This window comes from Mizuhopecten yessoensis, unplaced genomic scaffold (genome assembly GCF_002113885.1).
Source record: "Mizuhopecten yessoensis strain PY_sf001 unplaced genomic scaffold, ASM211388v2 scaffold897, whole genome shotgun sequence".
Lineage (NCBI taxonomy): Eukaryota > Metazoa > Mollusca > Bivalvia > Pectinida > Pectinidae > Mizuhopecten > Mizuhopecten yessoensis.
Window position 1 is genome coordinate 581,288 of NW_018403776.1, and position 21,469 is coordinate 602,756.

The 21,469-nt window shown below is 37.3% G+C and overlaps 1 protein-coding gene across 3 annotated transcripts; it reads left to right on the plus strand.

The window, feature by feature from the left end:
• Positions 1 to 1,483: 1,483 nt before the first annotated feature.
• LOC110453980 (mitochondrial dicarboxylate carrier-like) lies at positions 1,484 to 21,435 on the plus strand. Of its 3 annotated transcripts, none has more exons than XM_021503248.1 (9): positions 1,484 to 1,733; positions 11,730 to 11,846; positions 12,151 to 12,311; positions 12,659 to 12,700; positions 13,711 to 13,825; positions 14,186 to 14,278; positions 14,956 to 15,036; positions 19,027 to 19,083; positions 20,670 to 21,435. In XM_021503248.1, exons 1-9 carry the CDS (start codon positions 1,599 to 1,601, stop codon positions 20,766 to 20,768), a joined length of 900 nt encoding a protein of 299 aa, XP_021358923.1. In that variant the 5' UTR covers positions 1,484 to 1,598; the 3' UTR covers positions 20,769 to 21,435. The 3 variants fall into 3 exon arrangements, with proteins under 3 accessions (XP_021358923.1, XP_021358932.1, XP_021358940.1); XM_021503257.1 differs by lacking the exon at positions 1,484 to 1,733 and adding an exon at positions 3,467 to 3,730; XM_021503265.1 differs by lacking the exon at positions 1,484 to 1,733 and adding an exon at positions 9,816 to 9,873.
• Positions 21,436 to 21,469: the final 34 nt, after the last annotated feature.

A 21,469-nucleotide genomic window follows, 5' to 3' on the forward strand; every position in this document is an offset into this window, starting at 1 on the left:
CTATTGAGTGTTTCATACCGTATCATTATATTTTCCCATGTCTCTCAACTGTCTGGCGTTTTCCTTCTCTCCGGATTTAAACAATCCTTCAGCTCCAGGAACAAGTTTAGTTGATCTCCTTTGAACACTTCATATTTTCCAAAGCATTTAACCTTGTATGTGACTCGTGATGTCCAGAAGTGTTATTGCCTAACACACAATGTCTTTCTCTGTTTCTGATTTTCTTAAGAAAGTTTTACCAATTCGATAGACTTCTGCTCCAGTGTTTCTCCCAATGTGTATATGTACACATTTTCCTGAGTAAAGTTTCAGCAACAATGTAACGCACCAATGGTTTATCTGCTGGAGAACCTCTTGAAGAACTTTTGGATTTTTGATAAATAGTTTTGAAAGCTCTTTATAGCGCATCCTTTGGGAGAATTTGAGCGGTTTTGGGGGACTTCTGTAACAGTCTCTGATACAATTAAATCTTGTGAAGTTACCATCACATGTTCGACATAAACCGACGTGATTTGAGGTATGTCACTAATGGACGCTGTTCCTAATCCTCATCGGGTGTCAGTGATGATCGCCAATGGCTGATTTTTTGTATTCACATTTATATACTACCAATCTACCGTTGTGTTATTCGTTTACTCTTTTTTTAAGTTCTTGTTCAGAGTTATGCCGCTAAAATCACGTCCTTGCATGAAGTGCGTCTGTTGCTCTTCTGTACGCTCAAATACAAATATACTGGATCCTTTGCTCATATTACTTTACTCACCAGTGAGTTGTTTTTTTAGTTTTATTGTGTAACATGTATGGTTAACTTCCGCTTGTTCTTCTCAAAATATTATATTTTGTTATATTTTAATTACAGATTCACAGCACTGTTAAGTAATTTGTGCGCACGGTTTGTTAATTCGTGCGCACGGATTAGTAAATGTTTTACCATGTCCCTTCGAGGGCTCTATCCCAACAGGTAACTCTGAAAATTTAACTCTATATTCTTTTTCTTTTTGATACAAAATATTGTGAAATTCCTTTCTTGATTGAAAGCAGAGACGTGCATACGCTTTATATACGTCTCTGTTTGAAGTAATTGCAGGGAAATCAGCATGGAAGTTTAGTATGACGCAATACAAAATATATATATATAAAAATAAATATGTATATATATCATAACTAATTTTAAAAATCAACGTTTTTCCAATTGTTCAAATATTGTAAATTGTAAAATAAAAACTTAAAGTTATTGATATTACAAAACCCTAATGTTTTCTTATTGAAAATAATATTTTTTATGGCATGCCGAAAGCTTGCGGATCAATTTTGAAATACAATAGAATACATTGTAAAAGTTTCAATAATATGTAGCAAAACTGATCTTGTTTGAAGTATTTGTTGAATTTCCAACTTTGTACTTTGTTTTGCAACAATGTACAAGTTTTGAAACAATTACAATGTATGTTGTAGTCGAAGGGAGATAACTCCGACTAAACGCATTTCCTAGGTCACGTCAACGTAGGCTGTGGTCACGTTTGCATGTAGTGTGTTGTTAGAGAAGGATGCTTACTTGCAGTTAGCTTTTAGTCCCACTCCTTTAATTAACTACCTGAATGACCAGATCTGCTGATATGTCTTCGATTACGAGCATGCCGGTGGACAAGACCAAGCGTATAGGGCGATTTTACTTCGGCGGTGTGGCTAGTGCTATGGCTGCGTGCTGCACTCATCCTTTGGACCTGATCAAGGTAAGCTCACCATCCAGCAGCCCTACTGGTGTATATGGTGAACACAGGTAACACGTAGGTAACGTGTTGTAATAAGTACCGTCCAGGCAATGTAGGATACTGTCGTCTGTCAGAGACACGTAATATTACAGCTCATAGCAGTCGTTATTAAGGCTCTCATGTATGAAACTGTGAAACAGTTATTAAAGTCATTGTGTCGTTACTTATTCTGTATGTTAAAGTTGGAAACTCTGATGAGTCAGCCACAGTACCCTTCATCAATTTAGTTAAATGTATCTAATGGACACTCTGTATAGGTAGAGCAGCTTTAAGTTAACCTTAATACTTACTGTATGCCATGCAGTCATGGAATACACTAGTCAAGGTGATCTACACAAGCATCAGTTGTCCATTTCAAAAATAGACGTTGACTCCCTCAGATTGGTCCTTTTGATAANGAAAACATGCTCCAGGTCAGGAACCGTTACATTAGTGCATTTACAATTATTTTTTGTTTTTTAGCAAAAAAAAGGTCCAATTTTTTTTTAGTCTCGCTCCGCTCGGCGAAAGATTTCATTCTACGCCCCCTCTTTCAAATATCCTAGAAACGCCCCTGAAATGTATCTAATGGACATTCTGTATAGCTAGAGCAGCTTTAAGTTTAACCTTAATACTTACTGTATGCCATGCAGTCATGGAATCCACTAATCAAGGTGATCTACACAAGCATCAGTTGTCCATTTCAAAAATAGACGTCGACTCCCTCAGATTGGTCCTTTTGATAATGTAGAGTTTTACATCAGTTATGAAAGAAGTTATTTCAACTTATACATGTATCAATAACTCGTGTGCGCAGGGTGTTTATTTGGGAGGAAACCTGAGTACCTCAAGGAAACCCTAATGGTCGGGCATGTGACATCATACCTTTTCACAACAAATCAGGGAATCAAATCCCGGGGGCCTTGGTGAAAGTTAAGTGCGTTATCCACTGCCCCAGTGACCTACCCATAGCTGTACAGAATTAAAAGGCGTCCCGTTTGTTAGTCGCACATTGCTAGTTATTGTTTCATTTATCCTTCAATATTTTACTACCGATTGCGACCCCATAACTAAGATCACTAGGCATCAAAAACCAAATTATGAAATCCTTGTCCAGGACTTCTGCACAACTATTTTTTTTATTAGTTTTGACAGATGGTGAAGGATTCTGCACAACTATTTTTTTTATTAATTTTGACAGATGGTGAAGGATAACGAAAGTTATGTGCTGCATGCAATTCTTGGTTCTGTTATAAGGCCAAGGTCATTTGAAGGGGTCAAATTAAAATTATTGTATGTGCTTGTCTGTGCCATAACTTCAAGCTGGTATACTGAAGATGACTCTTCATATGTTTCATGACTAGTTTATAGGTTTGTATAGCACAACCACTGAAATGTTTATGTGTGACGTTTTCGATGACTTTAGTGTGACACATACTCTTCAGAGGACAGAGGAGTGACCAGTAAACACTAAGGTACTAAATATTAGGTGACAATCTAGCTGATAAATCAATTCAGCTACGTTTTACGAGTATGTACAATAAGGTGTTACGTATCATGACAGGTCAGTGTATGTGCTATGTACAGTTGTCATGTCTACTCCCCAATGTCAACGTCACCAAGAGGAGTTAAAGGTCAAAAAAGTGTCTAGTAATACTGACAGGATGTTGGCTTTATACTGTGACTTCGCACAAAAAGCTGAGCTTATGTTGGCACAGTATTAAATACTGACTGGATATCAAGTTTACGTTATGTCATCTCACTCGAAGCTGACATCATATTCAGTCAGCATTACTGACAGGATACTTAAATTTATTATGCCAACATTTGACAAGCAGGAACATATGGGATTACAAGATTATATGACAGAGGTGTAATTGTAACGAAAGGTATCATTATGAGGGATTCTTAAATGAGAAATCTGTGCTGTCACATTTCTGGGACACATGTTAGATCAACAAAGATGGCCTACTATGGTGGTTTGTATTGTCATACAAATATAACACATCAACATACACCAATGTATGTTTTCATTGTTGTAGATTTGGGTTGAGAAAACATTGTTCCACAGCCGAGCTTGTGTATGGAATATTCATTCCCTCTATATTGTACTAATTAGTGGTTCTGTGTATATATATTGTTTGGATTTTTACTGTTGTGATAAATATGTTCCATCACAGGGAATGCAGACTTAATGTCACATAGTTTATATATTTTGTTTTAGTTTTGCAGCCTAATGTTAAATATCTTAATAGTGATTAGGAAGGCTTAACCACACTGTGGGCCATATTGTACTTTTCAATTATTTCAATGGGCTATGCCAGTCCCAACAAATCTCTGTGAAGTTACAATATACAAATGTAACATATGGCCCATGACCTGTGGTGGCCTTCCTAACCCCTGAGGTCACTTCAACAAATTTGCATAACATCTAGCTCAACATTTTCAACACTATACAGGAAATTATAAAAATAACAAATCTACGGTTATTCCATTACGCTTGTGTGCATAAATGATAAAAACATATGAATGCATGTTATTACATTAACGTCAAATTCAATCTAGAAGCAGGAAATGACATCTGCACAAAGTCCTTCACCAGCATCTTGTACAAATTCTGGCATCATAGCACATGCACACAGTGAGTCTTTGATTCTGCTACCCTATCCCGAATGTAACACTTCTCCTTGCAAAACCTTAAAGCTTCGTTACATCACTAATCTAAACATTTCCTGACAGGAGACACCTTCATCCGTAACTTTATACTTGCATGTTTCACTTAGCACTTACTTACCATTTACATATATCCTATCATTTGGACCTATAAATAACCTTACTGTGTTAATGGGTGGGTATAGGTAGACATAGAATATCATGAATTTACTTTCATCTATAAAATCTCTTGTTCAACACTGACATAGATTCTCAATACAAAGAGAAATTCAGTTGTTTTCTCCATGAAAAATCTTAAGCTGGCAGTGCTCATATCCCACACTTTTCCTACAATAAGTTTATAACAAACTCCAGGGAACCTACTTCGTTGTTAGGTAATTATGGAATTCCTGGTGACATCATGTACCATATTCACTATAATTAACACCCCTCCCCCATATGCGCCCCTTCCTGCTGTTTTTGGAGCCACACTGGAATGTTAACAATCCTGTTATACTGTATGAACAGTGGAAGTTGCACAACTTGTTCTATCATAACTAAAATTTTATTATCCTAATAAGTGCCCCCGTTTAAACTTAGTACACTGGGTGCTTATTATGGTGAATATGTTAGATGATTTTGCAGTAAAAAAGAATTTGTATTAAGTATGCTATTATGACATCTAAACATAGGCAAAGAATTAATAACGACAGTGCAGGCAAAGAATTTGTCAAATTTTCAGGGCCATCCACCCCTTTAATATCAAGACACGAGCATGAAAATTTACATGTCACAACATATTACAGAGATAAACAGTCACCATGATATATATATATATAGTGCTGAACTGGATCAATTGCAGCTGTTGACCTGAGGTAGGTGACCTGAGATAGCTTATTATCTGTTTAGGATTCAGAGGTTAAAATCCCAGGCTGCCCCTGTCATTTTTCAATTCCTTTTTACTGTAATATTTGTAGTCATGCAATATTGATATGAGTTGCTGGCTAGGCCATGCTGGTTCTGTAAATATACAGCATAAAAAGTATCTTTAGCTTCACACTAACATAAACTCAGTTGTGTTTGTAATGAATACCATCCTCTCACAGAGTAAATGATATCCCTTCCCACTGGCTTCCACTTTGTAACCTGGGCCATATACTTGTCTCAAAGTTTCCCTCACCTATACCTCCGTAAAATGTGCTGAGTATATGTCTCCTGTAATTACCCTGTTAATGTGTTACCAATGTTATATGTACACAGCATCTTTTTAGATACTTTAGTGGTATGAAACTTATTCAATATTCAACTTGGAACCAAAGGAACTACACAAATTTGGACACAAAGAAATAAAATTTAATCTCATGTATACTTATATTATAATTAATCTTTTTAACATCTTTAGCTAGCTGTTCACGCATAAATTAACAATGCTACAAATGAAAAGGATTGATCCAAGTTTTTAAAACTATTCTTCTTTTTACTTAACTTGTGTTCTCCTCTTTAGTATCCCCCTCCTTCTCAGTTTCCTTTACTTTACAGGTACTTATATAAAACTGATATAATTATTTTGTACAGTGCTGAATAGGTTCACACGACAGTCTCACATCCTACAAAGCTCTTATTCTGTTGAAACTATTTTCTTTTCTAGAACAGTGCAGACACCCCAAATATTTGTCTCTTAATGCTCTTCATTAAAACTCTTTTTGTGACACGAATTCTACCAAGGGTTCCACAGGTACAAACAATATCTATTCAGTTACTTTGAAATTTATTTCAAAGGTGATAAGTCCGAAGTCAGTTGGCTAGAACCAATCTGTGTTTACCAGGTACGTCTGCAGGGTATACATAGAAATGCTGGAAATAGTCAACTACCAGCTCACGTTGAGCGTAAAGCTTCCTTCCAGACACTAACATCTCCAAATGGAATTTACTTGTTTCTGAGTTTACAGCTTTTTTGAAAATGAAAAAAATTACAGTACAATGTCATATACATGTATTTCAAATGAGGAAATGTTGGTGAAACTCATTGAGAAATCATAATCAGTGATTTTTCAGACAGATGTTTGAATTTTGAACTCCTGCTTTTCCTGTGGGACTCAACCACATCGTAAGAAGGAGGTACTATAGTTTATATAATCATTCAAGTTTAGTTATAACCATAATGATATTATTGCAGTTTGACAGTATGAAAATTTAGCCCAAGACTCCTCCCTATAGGGCCTGAGCTAAACTTGGCTAAAATTGCAACAATATTTTTCTTCAGACCCAAAAAATTGAAAGATCCTAAAGTGCTTTATCAAAATTGTGAATTTCATTAACCCCGGTCACCCATTCCCACTTTTTGGAGGAGCTAAAGTTTACTTAAGTTTGTATAGAAATTAACACTTTTGGGTGTATTTTGTTTATTTTTTGTGGCAAGTCATAATTCAAACTTGGTTTGAATATTTGATGGTATGAAAATTTAATACCAGACTCTCCCCTAGTGCCTGAGCGTCGGGGCCAAAAGGAGTCAAATTGGCTGAATTTTTTAACAATCCATTCACACCCAGATATGCTAGAACCAAATACTTTTCATTGATGGTAAGGTCCTAAGGTGTTTTATCACTATTCCTCCTTGTGAAACGATTACATTTTACTCCAGTGTTATTTAACTACTCTCTGACATTTACCAGCTTTATACATTGTGTATATGTTGGTCACTCCCCACCATCAATAGATTGTCTATTTGGAGAATGGGGGAGGGCGGTAATGTAGTCAACCCAGCTTTGGCATCCACATCAGCATCCTACTTCAAGATAAAGTTTTTGAGCAAGTTTTTCCAGACAGTGTTAGACCACCACATATTATATACAATAAGGTTTTTTTTGACTGATGAGGTTGAGGTTTTTATATGGAGGTAATACAAGCAATGTGTTGAACCATTATTCATATTTAGCTCACCTGGTCCGAAGGATCAAGGTGAGCTTATGCCATACCGTTGCGTCCGTTGTCCGAGCGTCGTCCGTCCGTCAACAATTGCTTTAAACGACTTCTTCTTCTTAACCACTGATTTGAATTGAACTAAATTTAACTGGAAGCATCCCTAGGTGGTGGGGATTAAAAATTGTACAAATGGTGGGGCTGACCCCCCAGGGGGCTGAGGGGCGGGGCCAAAAGGGGTCAATTTGGCTATATTGCTTTAAGCGACTTCTTCTCTGGAACAAAGAGATGGCTATCAACCATATTTGACTGAAAGTATCCCTAGGTAGTGGAGATTCAAAATTGTACAAATGTTGGGGGCTGACCCCCCAGGGAGCTGAGGGGCGGGCCAAAAGGGGGCAATTTGGCTATATTGCTACAAACAACTTCTGTAAAACTATGCACTTGATATCGATCATATTTGATCAAAAGCATTCATGGGAAGCAGGGATTCAAAATTGTACAAATGGTGTGGCTGACCCCCCAGGGGGCTGAGGGGTGGGGCAAAAGGGGGCAATTTGGCTATATTGCTACAAACGACTTCTGTAGAAATATGCACTGGATATCAACCTTATTTGACTGGAAGCATCCCTAGGTGGTGGGGATTCAAAATTGTACAAATGTTGGGGCTGACCCCCCAGGGGGATGAGGGGTTGGGCCAAAAGTGGGAAATGGTTGAGATTCCCACAGTATAACCATATATACAATTGTGGAGTATAAAGAGAAGAATGCACATTTGCTGCCCCACTCTTTGAGACATTGTCCCTGGGTCATAACTTTGAAACGATCCCCACCCCAGAACTATATATACAAATGCTTGGCATAAAGAGACAAAAGTAGTCATGGTATTAGAATAGACCCTGGGATCTGACTGAACCCCTAGGGACCTAGTTTCTTAAGTCACAGCTTGGAAACAGTTGAGATCCCCACCCTATAACCATGCATAGATACAATTGCTGAGTATAAAGAGATGAATGCCCATATGCTTCCAGGATGAGCTTGGGGTCTGCCCCACCCTTGGAGACTTAACCCCTGGGTTATAACTTTGAAATGATTAAGATCCCCACCCCAAAACTATATATACAATTGTTGGGCATAAAGAGACGAATGCAGTCATGATATTAGAATTGACTCCATGGTCTGCCCCACCCTTGCAGACTTAACCCCTGGGTCATAACTTTGAAACGGTTGAGATCCCCACCCGCAGACTATAAATACAAATGCTGGACAAAAAGAGACGAATGCAATCATGATATTAGAATTGATCCTGGGGTCTGGCCACAACCCTAGAGATCTAGTTTCTGAGTCACAGCTTGGAAACAGTTGAGATCCCCACCCCATAACCATACATTAAATTGCTGGGCATGAAGAATCTAATACAGACATACTACAGGAATTGGCATTGGGGTCTGGCATATTCCCTTTTCTCATTTGAAGAATATTTTGCTTAGATATCCAGGTGAGCGATACAGGCCCAGAGGGTCTGTTGTTTAGAGGCCAAAAGCAGCTTAATTGGACTTAATATTTAAGATTGTTTTTAGCAAGTTTTTTGTGCATTATTAGATCACCACACCAACTTGTAATTGGCTATTATAAGATTGAGGCATTACACAGAGTGTGAGCAATGTGTTTAACCATTATTCATATTCTAGGGGCCAAAACAACTTACTTTAAAATCAACTTGGTGTGGATCATTTTATGATGCTGTATTAATGTATTGTAATAGTTGGATATACAAAGATATATAAAACACTGCAACTTCACTGCATGAAGCCCGTCTTTACATTGTACAACAAAACCTCAAAATAACAAGACCAGTTTAGCAACGTACAACACATAATGATGCATGTACATGTACTTATATCACAAATAGGTGAGCTACCAGTTCTCCAATATCCTTTAAATTTCCTACATTTTTAAGAATTAATTCCCATATTCCTAGATTTTTTAACTGAAAGTGAGTGGACACCCTGTAAAAATTGTATATATTATAATGGCAACTCATTTTAAGAACCTGTATATAGGTAAGGTCTTTCTAGAGCTAAAAGTAAACTGTAAACATATGCTAATGTAGATTTCACACCAGGATATGCATCTGTCAATTACTTACTGGTAACTTCATCGTATGACACATTAAAAAAGATTGATAATGTGATCAGATGATAGAATAAAGTATGCACGTGATATTATGTACCCTTGTATATATTACATATACACTGTATATATCAATCTGTTGATCTACAAAACAGGATGGTTACTTCAAACAGCCATTTGAAGTAATAGGTGCTAGACCTCAATCATAACCATGTGATGTCAGGTGTGTATGGGAATGATAGACAACTTAAGTGATGATATTAACGCTTTGCTTGGATTCATTCTTAATGACACCTATTCACACTCCCTTGACAGTCACAATATCTGTAGGTTGTTTACATCCGTCCTTCGTCCTGCCATGGCAGTGTTTTTAGAATGCAGCTTGTGTTGTCAGACTAGATCACAATTTTGCCAGATGGTTGGTTTTATTTGTTTAATGTCCTATCAACAGCTAAGGTCATTTAAGGAAGTGCCTCCTTGTGATAGTGTGTATCTGATGCCGACTTTATAGTGCTATCTTACTGAAATACCATGCCGAAGACACCCAGCACAGCATTCCATCTAGACGCATTATACTGACAACCAGTTGTTGCCATTCCCTGAAATTTGGAACGTAGAGTAGTGAATAAAAACAACTGTTTTTAAAGACTTTGTTATGTCCCAGTCTGTGGACCTACCCCATTGGTCAAGTGTAATATTTATCCACACCTCCCATTGGTCTAGTATAACATGTATCTTCAACTGCCATTGGTCAAGTGTAATATTTATCCACTGCTCCAATTGGTCAAGTGTAATATTTATCCCCAGCTCCCATTGGTCTAGTGTAATGTTTACCCACAGCTACCATTGGTCTAGTGTAATATTTACCCACAGCTCCCTTTGGTCTAGTGTAATGTTTACCCACAGCTCCCTTTGCTCTAGTGTAATGTTTACCCACAGCTACCATTGGTCTAGTGTAATATTTACCCAAAGCTCCCATTGGTCTAGTGTAATGTTTATCCACAGCTCCCATTGGTCTAGTGTCATGTTTACCCACAGCTCCCATTGGTCAAGTGTAATGTTTACCAACACCCACAGCTCCCATTGGTCAAGTGTAATGTTTACCAACACCCACAGCTCCCATTGGTCAAGTGTAATATTTACCCACAGCTCTCATTGGTCTACTGTCATATTTCTCCACAGCGCCCATTGGTCAAGTGTAATGTTTACCAACACCCACAGCTCCCATTGGTCAAGTGTAATATTTATCCAAAGCCCCCATTGGTCAAGTGTAATAATTATCCACAGCTCCCATTGGTCAAGTTTAATGTTGACCCACACCCACAGCTCCCATTGGTCAAGTGTAATATTTATCCCCAGCTCCCATTGGTCTAGTGTAATATTTGCCCACAGCTCTCATTGGTCTAGTGTAATATTTATCCACAGCTCCCATTAGTCTAGTGTAATATTTATCCACAGCTCCCATTTGTCAAGTTTAATGTTTACCCACACCCACAGCTCCCATTGGTCAAGTGTAATGTTTACCCACACCCACAGCTCCCATTGGTCAAGTGTAATGTTTACCCACAGCTCCCATTGGTCTTGTGTAATATTTACCCACAGCTCCCATTGGTCTTGTGTAATATTTACCCACAGCTCCCTTTGGTCTAGTGTAATGTTTACCCACAGCTCCCATTGGTCTAGTATAACATGTATCTTCAGCTCCCATTGGTAAAGTGTAATATTTATCCACAGCCCCCATTGGTCTAGTGTAATGTTTATCCACAGCTCCCATTGGTCAAGTTTAATGTTTACCCACACCCACAGCTCCCATTGGTCAAGTGTAATGTTTACCCACAGCTCCCATTGGTCTAGTATAACATGTATCTTCAACTCCCATAGATAAAGTGTAATATTTATCCACAGCCCCCATTGGTCAAGTGTAATATTTATCCACAGCTCCCATTGGTCTAGTATAATATTTACCCACAGCTCCCATTGGTCTAGTATAATGTTTACCCACAGCTACCATTGGTCTAGTGTAATATTTATCCACAGCCCCCATTGGTCTAGTGTAATATTTACCCACAGCTCCCATTGGTCTAGTGTAATGTTTACCCACAGCTCCCATTGGTCTAGTGTAATATTTATCCACAGCTCCCATTGGTCTAGTGTAATATTTACCCACAGCTCCCATTGGTCTAGTGTAATATTTATCCACAGCTCCCATTGGTCTAGTCTAATATTTTTTCAGTTTCTGTTGGTCTATGATACATATTTGATGATTGGTTACAGGTTCAGCTACAAACACAGCAGGAGAAAGTCAAGGTCACCACACTGGTTGGTCGTATCCTGAAGAATGATGGTATTATGGGATTGTACAATGGGTTGTCTGCCTCTGTCTGTAGACAGGTAAGGAATGAAGGGTGACCTACCCTGCCAAGCTACCTTTTTAAAGTGAGTACCAGTAGCTTGCTAAATCGATGTTCATGGTACAATTTGATTTTTAAAAAAAAGCATTTCAGCTACTATTACACTAAACACTGCATTGTTAATGATATATACAGATTATATTTTTCCAATGTCACTCAAATTTTGTATTAGATTAATTCACATGAATGTGTATTTTGATACTGATGATTTTTATTAATTTCACAATCTTTGCTCTCACAAGACTAACAATAAACAGAAAGAGTAACTGTTTGTCCTGTTTCAGCTGACCTACTCCATGACCCGGTTTGCTATGTACGAGACCGTTAAGAAGCAGCTGACAAGTGACGGCAGTGTGATGCCGTTTTACCAGAAGGTAGCTACTGCTGCTGTGTCTGGGGCTACAGGAGGTTTTGTGGGCACACCTGCAGATCTCATTAATGTTAGGTGAGTTATAATTGACTTAGGTAAGATATGATGATTTACTTAAGTATGAACAATATATTTCCAATAAAAGGCTGTTTTGTTAAACTCTTACTAAGACTGTGTATCTACAAGCAACAGTCGATCTTGGTCACTAAGTTAAGAGTTAAGTATGATGAGTAGAAAATTAAAATTTCACACTGCTATCTCTTTGCTTGTATTGGTGTGATAAAATATTTGTGTTCTGTTTAAAGGATGTCATCATCTGACCCTGAGAACTGAATTTTAGCAAGGCTTTACTTTAATTACCTGACATTTATTAAAGTTCTCTTCTCAATTAAAATCAAAATCTAACTTTATTTTTCTTTCAGGATGCAGAATGATGTTAAACTTCCTAAAGACCAAAGAAGGAAGTAAGTAATTGATTTTAAACTTAAATGGCTGGTTAAAAAATCAATCAATATGTTGAGTAAAAGTAAATAAGATGTTAAGAAGTAGTGACTTACTAATATTATGTATGGTGTACACTGTACTGGGCTTTAGTGATGTAAAACCAAAATATAATAGAGAACAGATAAGAAGTATTTCTGTACTTCAGAACGCAATACCTCTTTTTACCAGGACATTTGCCGAAGTGTGGAGGGGTCTTATTTGCGAGAGGGGGCTTATTTGTGAGAGGGAGCTTATTTGTGAGAGGGGGCTTATTTGCTAGAGGGGCTTATTTGCAAGAGGGGGCTTATTTGCGAGATGGGCTTATTTGCGGTCAAATATGATATACATGTAGTTAGGTTTATGTTTTGAAGTATGGAGGTAGGATTGGAAGTACAGACACTTTTGAATGCATCATAGCATAACTTCAATTCACTAATAACTATATTTTTTAACTCACCTGGCCTGAATGGCCATGCTATTTGGCCAGTAGGTACCTGGGATGGAGTGCTATTTTAACATTTTTAGTTTTTTCATTAAAATGACCTTGACCTACTTTCAAGGTCACAGGGGTTCATTATGTTAAAAACTTCAAACAACAATATCTTAAGAACCAATTGGTCTAGAGTCATGATACTTGGGTATGTTATGAAGACCAGCTGTGTGAATCGTTTTCTTTATTATGAGGTCAAAGGTCAACTTTAAGTGCTAGCCAGAGTCAAAGGTCAAAGTGGGTTAAAAGCTTTAAAATCAAAATTTCAAACAACAATATCTTAAGAACCGTTTAAGAAATGTTAAAATGTCTTTCGTTCTAGTTACCAAATTTGGTCTGAAGTTACCTTTATGTCAGTTTCAGAAAAGAAACAGGTGAGTGATACAGGCCCTTTTGGCCTCTCGTTTAGCTTACATTGCCCAAGGGTCAAAACTGGCAGATTCCCGAGCCTATCAAGAGACATCAAATATATGAATATTAATGTGTGTGATGACATTGCAGTTACAAGCATGCATTTGACGGCCTGTATCGGGTGTTCCGGGAGGAGGGTGTCCGGAGGATGTTTTCTGGTGCTTCCATGGCCAGCTCTCGAGCTGTAATGGTTACTGTGGGTCAGGTATGTACCATAATTACCAGGCGCTCTTTATCTTTAGCCTCACTTATTAAGTACAAGACCATTCCTATCCTTCATTTCCTGTTTTGCTGAGTTAAGTTACTGTTTTGATGTATCTTTTAAGTTTTAACTACATTTTGTTCTGATATTTGGTATTTTCCTAAGCAATAAGTCTGGCCGTTTGGTCAAAAGCTAAGAACATCTATTGAATTGAATAAAACCCAGGTCACTCAGACATTTCATTTGTTTGCACTGTCATTATCACTCTAATGATTATAGATAATAATGGATCTGAAGATGATAAGTAAACATCATTTAATCTTTGCATTAACTACTGTTAATTGAACAAAATGTCTATTGTAGCTTGCTGGCTATGACCAAATAAAACAAATGTTGATGGGGTCAGGCTACTTCAAGGACAACCTAGTCACACATTTCACCTCCAGCACACTGGCAGTAAGTTGTAGACCTAGTGACATCTGTCTAAATATCCTGGTAATAACCCTGTCCCATCCCACCTCAACCTCTCCGCAAAGGAATTGTGTGTACAATACATCCCAAGACTAAGTGGATGGATTTATTTCTATTGAATCCAATATATAATGTTGGTGGTGAGTAACTTTCTGGACTTCCCATTGTGTGGGAAGTATAAACTACAAATCATTAGTTAATACATGTTCCCGTCAGTATTTGGTGTTCAGAGATTTTGATTGGTGGATTGATGTAGTGGTTAAATCTCTGCCCTTACAGTAAAATGTACAATTTTAAAAGAAATTAACCTTCTGCCTACCACTCTTCAGGACTTGTTACCGGAATGGTAGGTAGGATAGGACTCGAAGCCAAAGGTAGGTAGGATAGGACTCGAAGCCAAAGGTAGGTAGGATAGGACTCCAGGCCAAAGGTAGGTAGGATAGGACTCGAAGCCAAAGGTAGGTAGGATAGGACTCGAAGCCTAAGGTTCCATGTCTCTATGTATACCTGTACAGAGTAAGAGGCGGTTATATATAGCTATTGCAGAGGATGCTTATTTCAGGAAGGACTCAAACACATAGATCATACTATGAACTGATTCTCCCCATGAAATACTTTATGATTGAACAGGATCAAGATTAAACTGTGTTAATGTTTTGTAGGGGACCCTGGCTACCTTCCTCACCATGCCCCTGGATGTAATGAAGACGCGGATGATGAATGCGGCTCCTGGCACCTACTCTGTAAGTGAGAAATGATAACTGCATAGAATAATGAAAGTCTTATTTTGTTTCATGTAAAATTTGTGAAACAATTCTGAAAGCACTGCCAAGCTAAAATATAGAGACAAATTAAAGATAATTTTTTATCACAAAAGCAAGAATCTATGCCAATCGTCTGAAAGTAATAAACTCTCATTGCTATCATCTTGAAGTCTATTATGTCACTTCTATTGTCCTAATTAGGACATCGTAATTGAGTCACCTGTGACTATACTACACTAGTTACATTATTATATTTTCCATTGCATGGTATTGCTATAATTTACCCAATCACATTCAGATGACATTCATATCAGCTATGAATGCCATAACCTGATTGTTGACGGCCATCATGAATGAATGCCAATGGTACCATGAAAGGCTGTCTGAATGTCTGCTAAATCGGACCCACTGTCTGTGATGGGTTATGATATATCAAAATTATCACATTCTTATCAAATTCTGTATTTTTGTGTACCTTTCTTGGGTACAAACTCATTGACTATGTCCCATTTTCACCTTATTATCAAATTTACTACCTGAATCAACTGGAATATGATATAGTCAGGTTATGTATAGTTTACTATTCCTTAATTATAAAAGCTATGCTGTTCAAATCACCCTAAATCAAAGGTACATTCATTCGTCTGTTGTCAGTCATCTGTCTGTCAATACTTGTTAGTGCTATTTCTCAAAAAGGACCAGAGGGATCTTTCTCAAACTTAACATTTCGGTTCCCTATGGTCCTTACCTGTAGTTATGTATATCACATTTCGGTTCCCTATGGTCCTTACCTGTAGTGATGTTTCACACATTTAGGTTCCCTATGGTCCTTACCTGCAGTGATGTGTAACACATTTATGTTCCCTATGGTCCTTACCTGTAGTTATGTTTAACACATTTATGTTTCCTATGGTCCTTACCTGTAGTTATGTTTAACACATTTATGTTTCCTATGGTCCTTACCTGTAGTTATGTTTAACACATTTATGTTTCCTATGGTCCTTACCTGTAGTTATGTTTAACACATTTATGTTCCCTATGGTCCTTACCTGTAGTGATGTGTAACACATTTATGTTCCCTATGGTCCTTACCTGTAGTGATGTGTAACACATTTATGTTCCCTATGGTCCTTACCTGTAGTGATGTGTAACACATTTATGTTCCCTATGGTCCTTACCTGTAGTGATGTGTAACACATTTATATTCCCTATGGTCCTTACCTGTAGTTATGTTTAACACATTTATGTTTCCTATGGTCCTTACCTGTAGTTATGTTTAACACATTTATGTTTCCTATGGTCCTTACCTGTAGTTATGTTTAACACATTTATGTTTCCTATGGTCCTTACCTGTAGTTATGTTTAACACATTTATGTTCCCTATGGTCCTTACCTGTAGTTATATATAATGCATTTAGGTTCCCTATGGTCCTTACCTGTAGTGATGTTTCACACATTTTTGTTCCCTATGGTCCTTACTTGTAGTTATGTATAACACATTTCGGTTCCCTATGGTCCTTCCCTGTAGTTATGTATAACACATTTCGGTTCCCTATGGTCCTTCCCTGTAGTTATGTATAACACATTTCGGTTCCCTATGGTCCTTGCCTGCAGTTATGTATAACACATTTAGGTTCCCTATGGTCCCTACCTGTAGTTATGTATAACACAATTAGGTTCCCAATGGTCCTTTCCTGTAGTGATGTTTCACACATTTATGTTCCCTATGGTCCTTACTTGTAGTTATGTATAGTTCCCTATGGTCCTTACCTGTAGTTATGTATACCACATTTAGGTTCCCTATGGTCCTTACCTGTACTTATGTGTAACACATTTAGGTTCCCTATGGTCCTTACCAGTAGTTATGTGTAACACATTTAGGTTCCCTATAGTCCTTACCTGTAGTTATGTATAACACATTTCGGTTCCCTATGGTCCTTCCCTGTAGTTATGTATAACACATTTCGGTTCCCTATGGTCCTTGCCTGCAGTTATGTATAACACATTTAGGTTCCCTATGGTCCTTAACTGTAGTTATGTATAACACATTTAGGTTCCCTATGGTCCCTACCTGTAGTTATGTATAACACAATTAGGTTCCCTGTGGTCCTTACCTGTAGTTATGGATAACACATTTAGGTTCCCTATGGTCCTTACCTGTACTTATGTGTAACACATTTAGGTTCCCTATGGTTCTTACCTGTAGTTATGTGTAACACAATTAGGTTCCCTATGGTCCTTACCTGAAGTTATGGATAACACATTTAGGTTCCCTATGGTCCTTACCTGTAGTGATGTTTCACACATTTTTGTTCCCTATGGTCCTTACTTGTAGTTATGTATAACACATTTCGGTTCCCTATGGTCCTTACCTGTAGTGATGTGTAACACATTTATATTCCCTATGGTCCTTACCTGTAGTTATGTTTAACACATTTATGTTCCCTATGGTCCTTACCTGTAGTGATGTGTAACACATTTATGTTCCCTATGGTCCTTACCTGTAGTTATGTTTAACACATTTATGTTCCCTATGGTCCTTACCTGTAGTGATGTGTAACACATTTATATTCCCTATGGTCCTTACCTGTAGTTATGTTTAACACATTTATGTTCCCTATGGTCCTTACCTGTAGTTATATATAATGCATTTAGGTTCCCTATGGTCCTTACCTGTAGTGATGTGTAACACATTTATATTCCCTATGGTCCTTACCTGTAGTTATGTTTAACACATTTATGTTCCCTATGGTCCTTACCTGTAGTTATGTTTAACACATTTATGTTTCCTATGGTCCTTACCTGTAGTTATGTTTAACACATTTATGTTCCCTGTGGTCCTTACCTGTAGTTATATATAATGCATTTAGGTTCCCTATGGTCCTTACCTGTAGTTATATATAACGCATTTAGGTTCCCTATGGTCCTTACCTGTAGTGATGTTTCACACATTTATGTTCCCTATGGTCCTTACTTGTAGTTATGTATAACACATTTCGGTTCCCTATGGTCCTTACCTGTAGTTATATATAATGCATTTAGGTTCCCTATGGTCCTTACCTGTAGTTATGTATAACACATTTNTTACGCGTGCTATTTCCGCGCGCGCGCTAAAAGTTTTGCCGCAATGCGTGACGTACAAAATTACACGGAAGGCTGATTTCCGTTACATACGAACGCGTATAGCTAAATACCACAAATATATTAAAAGTAATAATGACAAATAATGACACTACTACACATACATGGCCTACAGGTGTCAATCTTGAATTTTGAGAGTTCAAGTGTTAGTGCTATTTCTCAGAAAGTACTTGAGGGATCTTTCTCAAATTTCACATGAAGTTTTCTCATGGTGCTTTATTATGCATGGTGAAATTGTTTACTTATTGGGAAACAATGATGGCCAACAGGTGACCATCTTGAATTTTGGGAGACTAAGTTTGTTAGCACTATTTCTCAGAAAGTACTGAAGGGATCTTTCTCAAACTTCACCTGAGGGTTCCCCATGGTCCCTAGTTTTGCACTTTGATTTAAGGACTGATAGAAAAACCAAGATGGCCATGAGGTGTCCATCTTGAATTTTGAAAGCTAAATTTTGTTGATTTAAACAATATTTTATTTCATTGGTCATATGTTACAAGTACACACACAAATGGCAACAAGATTTTAAATTCTATATAAGGCCATCTCCCTTGAAATGTTATTACAGTAGAGAAGTACTTAACATGCAATTAGTTGGTACACATAGATTGTTTATATCTATAGTTTGTAATAACACTCCATTTTATGTAATGAACCAAAGATCATAAGAAGGTATGATAAATGAAAGAAAAAAGTTTGTTAGCACTATTAAGCACTGGTGTTTGGAACCAGTTACCTGGGTTTATACTTAGAGTTCAAATGAATATGCATGTACATTGATGTTTACAAAGAATTCAAATAAAAATGCATGTATATTGACGTTTACAGAGTTTAGGAGCGTGTGCATTGGACATCGGTAAACATGGACCACAAGGCTTCTTCAAGGTAAGATTTCTTTAAATTGTAGTTCGAAAAGATAAAAAAATCTGATTGAATATCATTATATTTAGGTAACATACAGATACAGTTAACTCGTTTATCATTGTTATTTATCACATACCTGTTGAATCTTGTTATAGTAATACAAGCAATTTTCAGACCATGAAATACAACGTTCTGTGTTGCACATGTGCAATACGGAATATTGTATTTACCTACTAGCCAGAACTAGCCAGAACTACTTTTTATGGGAATTCTCTTGTCATCCAGGAACTTTTCAGTACACCATGACAAGGGGATTCCCATAAAAACTAGTTCCGGTTAGTAGGTAAATACAACATTCCGTATTGCACATGTTCAATACAGAATGTTGTATTTCATGGTCTAAAAATTGCTTGTTTTACTATAACAAGATTCAACAGGTATGTGATCAATATGCAAGTCCACACACTTGTGTTTTTCTAGTGAATCAGAAAGCACAAGTTTATTGCCCAGACGAATATACCACGCACGAGTGAATATATACGTCCGCGCAATAAATGAGTGCTTTCTGATACATTAGAAAAACACAAGTACATGGTCTTGCATATTTATTTACTGATCAGTGTTATCTATCTTCTCTATCTAGGTTTGTAGTGTGGGTGTTCTGTTACTATGACAACCTCACCTGTCTAGGATTGTCATGTTAGTGTCCTGTTATTATGATAACATCCCCTGTCTAGGATTGTAATGTTAGTGTCCTGTTACTATGACAACATCACCTGTCTAGGATTGTAATGTTAGTATCATGTTACTATGACAACATCACCTGTCTAGGATTGTAGGGTTAGTGTCCTTTTACTATGATAACATCACCTGTCTAGGATTGTAATGTTAGTGTCCTGTAACTATGACAACATCACTTGTCTAGGATTGTAATGTTAGTGGCCTGTAACTATGACAATAACACCTGTCTAGGATTGTAATGTAAGTGTCCTGTTACTATGATAACATCACCTGTCTAGGATTGTAATGTAAGGGTCCTGTTACTATGATAACATCATCTGTCTAGGATTGTAATGTTAGGGTCCTGGTACTATGACAACATCACCTGTCTAGGGTTGTAATGTTAGTGGCCTGTTACTATGATAACATCCCCTGTCTAGGATTGTAATGTAAGTGTCCTGTTGCTATGATAACATCACCTGTCTAGGATTGGAATGTTAGTGTCCTTTAACTATGACAACATAACCTGTCTAGGATTGTAATCTTAGTGTCCTGTTACTATGACAACATCACCTGTCTAGGATTGTAATGTTAGTGTCCTTTAACTATGACAACATAACCTGTCTAGGATTGTAATGTTAGTGTCCTGTTACTATGACAACATCACCTGTCTAGGATTGTAATGTTAGTGGCCTGTTACTATGATAACATCACCTGTCTAAGATTGTAATGTAAGTGTCCTGTTATTATGACAACATAACCTGTCTAGGATTGTAATGTTAGTGTCCTGTTACTATGACAACATCACCTGTCTAGGATTGTAATGTTAGTATCCTGTAACTATGACAACATCACCTGACTAAGATTGTGGTTATCTCTGTTTACAGGGTTTTATTCCTGCCTTTGTTAGATTGGGACCTCACACTGTCTGTACCTTCATGTTTCTGGAGCAGATCCGTATGAATTTCGGGGATGATCCAAAATAGAACTTTGGTTGATCACAATCCATACTAATGTGTTTCCTCAGGGCAACAATCATTATCTTCCTCCAAAGTCAAACCAGGGACCTTAAATTTACTTACTGAATTATTCCGATGCATTGATATCAGATGTGCCAAAGATATCAACATCTGCTCACAAGAGTGAAGAATGTAAGTTTATGTGATAGTCATACCAGATATCTAATAAACCACAGACACCTCTAGTCAGAAAGTACCATTAAATAACCAATATCAAATGTACATAGAAACCTTCTAGTATTTTACACATTCAAGTTATATAAAATAACAGTTAGTAGTGTATTATTGAAAACAAATGTTGAGTAACAGTTGTAGATGAATGCGATTTTATATTAAGATCACAGTTGTTTTATTTATATCCATTTACATGTTATTGCGTACAACAATATATCTTAATTCTAAGAGACGAACATGCATGTGAAAAAGAGTTTTGTTAAAGGTTTAATTCTTGTCATGGTATATGAATTTAGCAGTTTCACTTTTACAATAGTTATTTACAAATATTTAATGTTAATGTTTAAAACAATTAACAGCAAAGTCTGCTTTCATATCTTTGACCTTTATTCTTTATACAAGGAATGTGTGAAGGGGGACCTTGGGGAGGAGGGGACAAGGAAGGTGTGAAGGGGGACTTTGGGGAATAGGGACAAGGAAGGTGTGACGGGGGA

Excerpts from the sequence above, each read along its gene's own strand:
- LOC110453980 (XM_021503248.1), top strand. The coding sequence starts at position 1,599 with ATGACCAGATCTGCTGATATGTCTTCGATTACGAGCATGCCGGTGGAC. Across the intron at positions 1,734-11,729 it reads ATCCTTTGGACCTGATCAAG|GTTCAGCTACAAACACAGCA; the intron begins GTAAGCTCACCA and ends GATTGGTTACAG. Across the intron at positions 12,312-12,658 it reads GCAGATCTCATTAATGTTAG|GATGCAGAATGATGTTAAAC; the intron begins GTGAGTTATAAT and ends TTTTTCTTTCAG.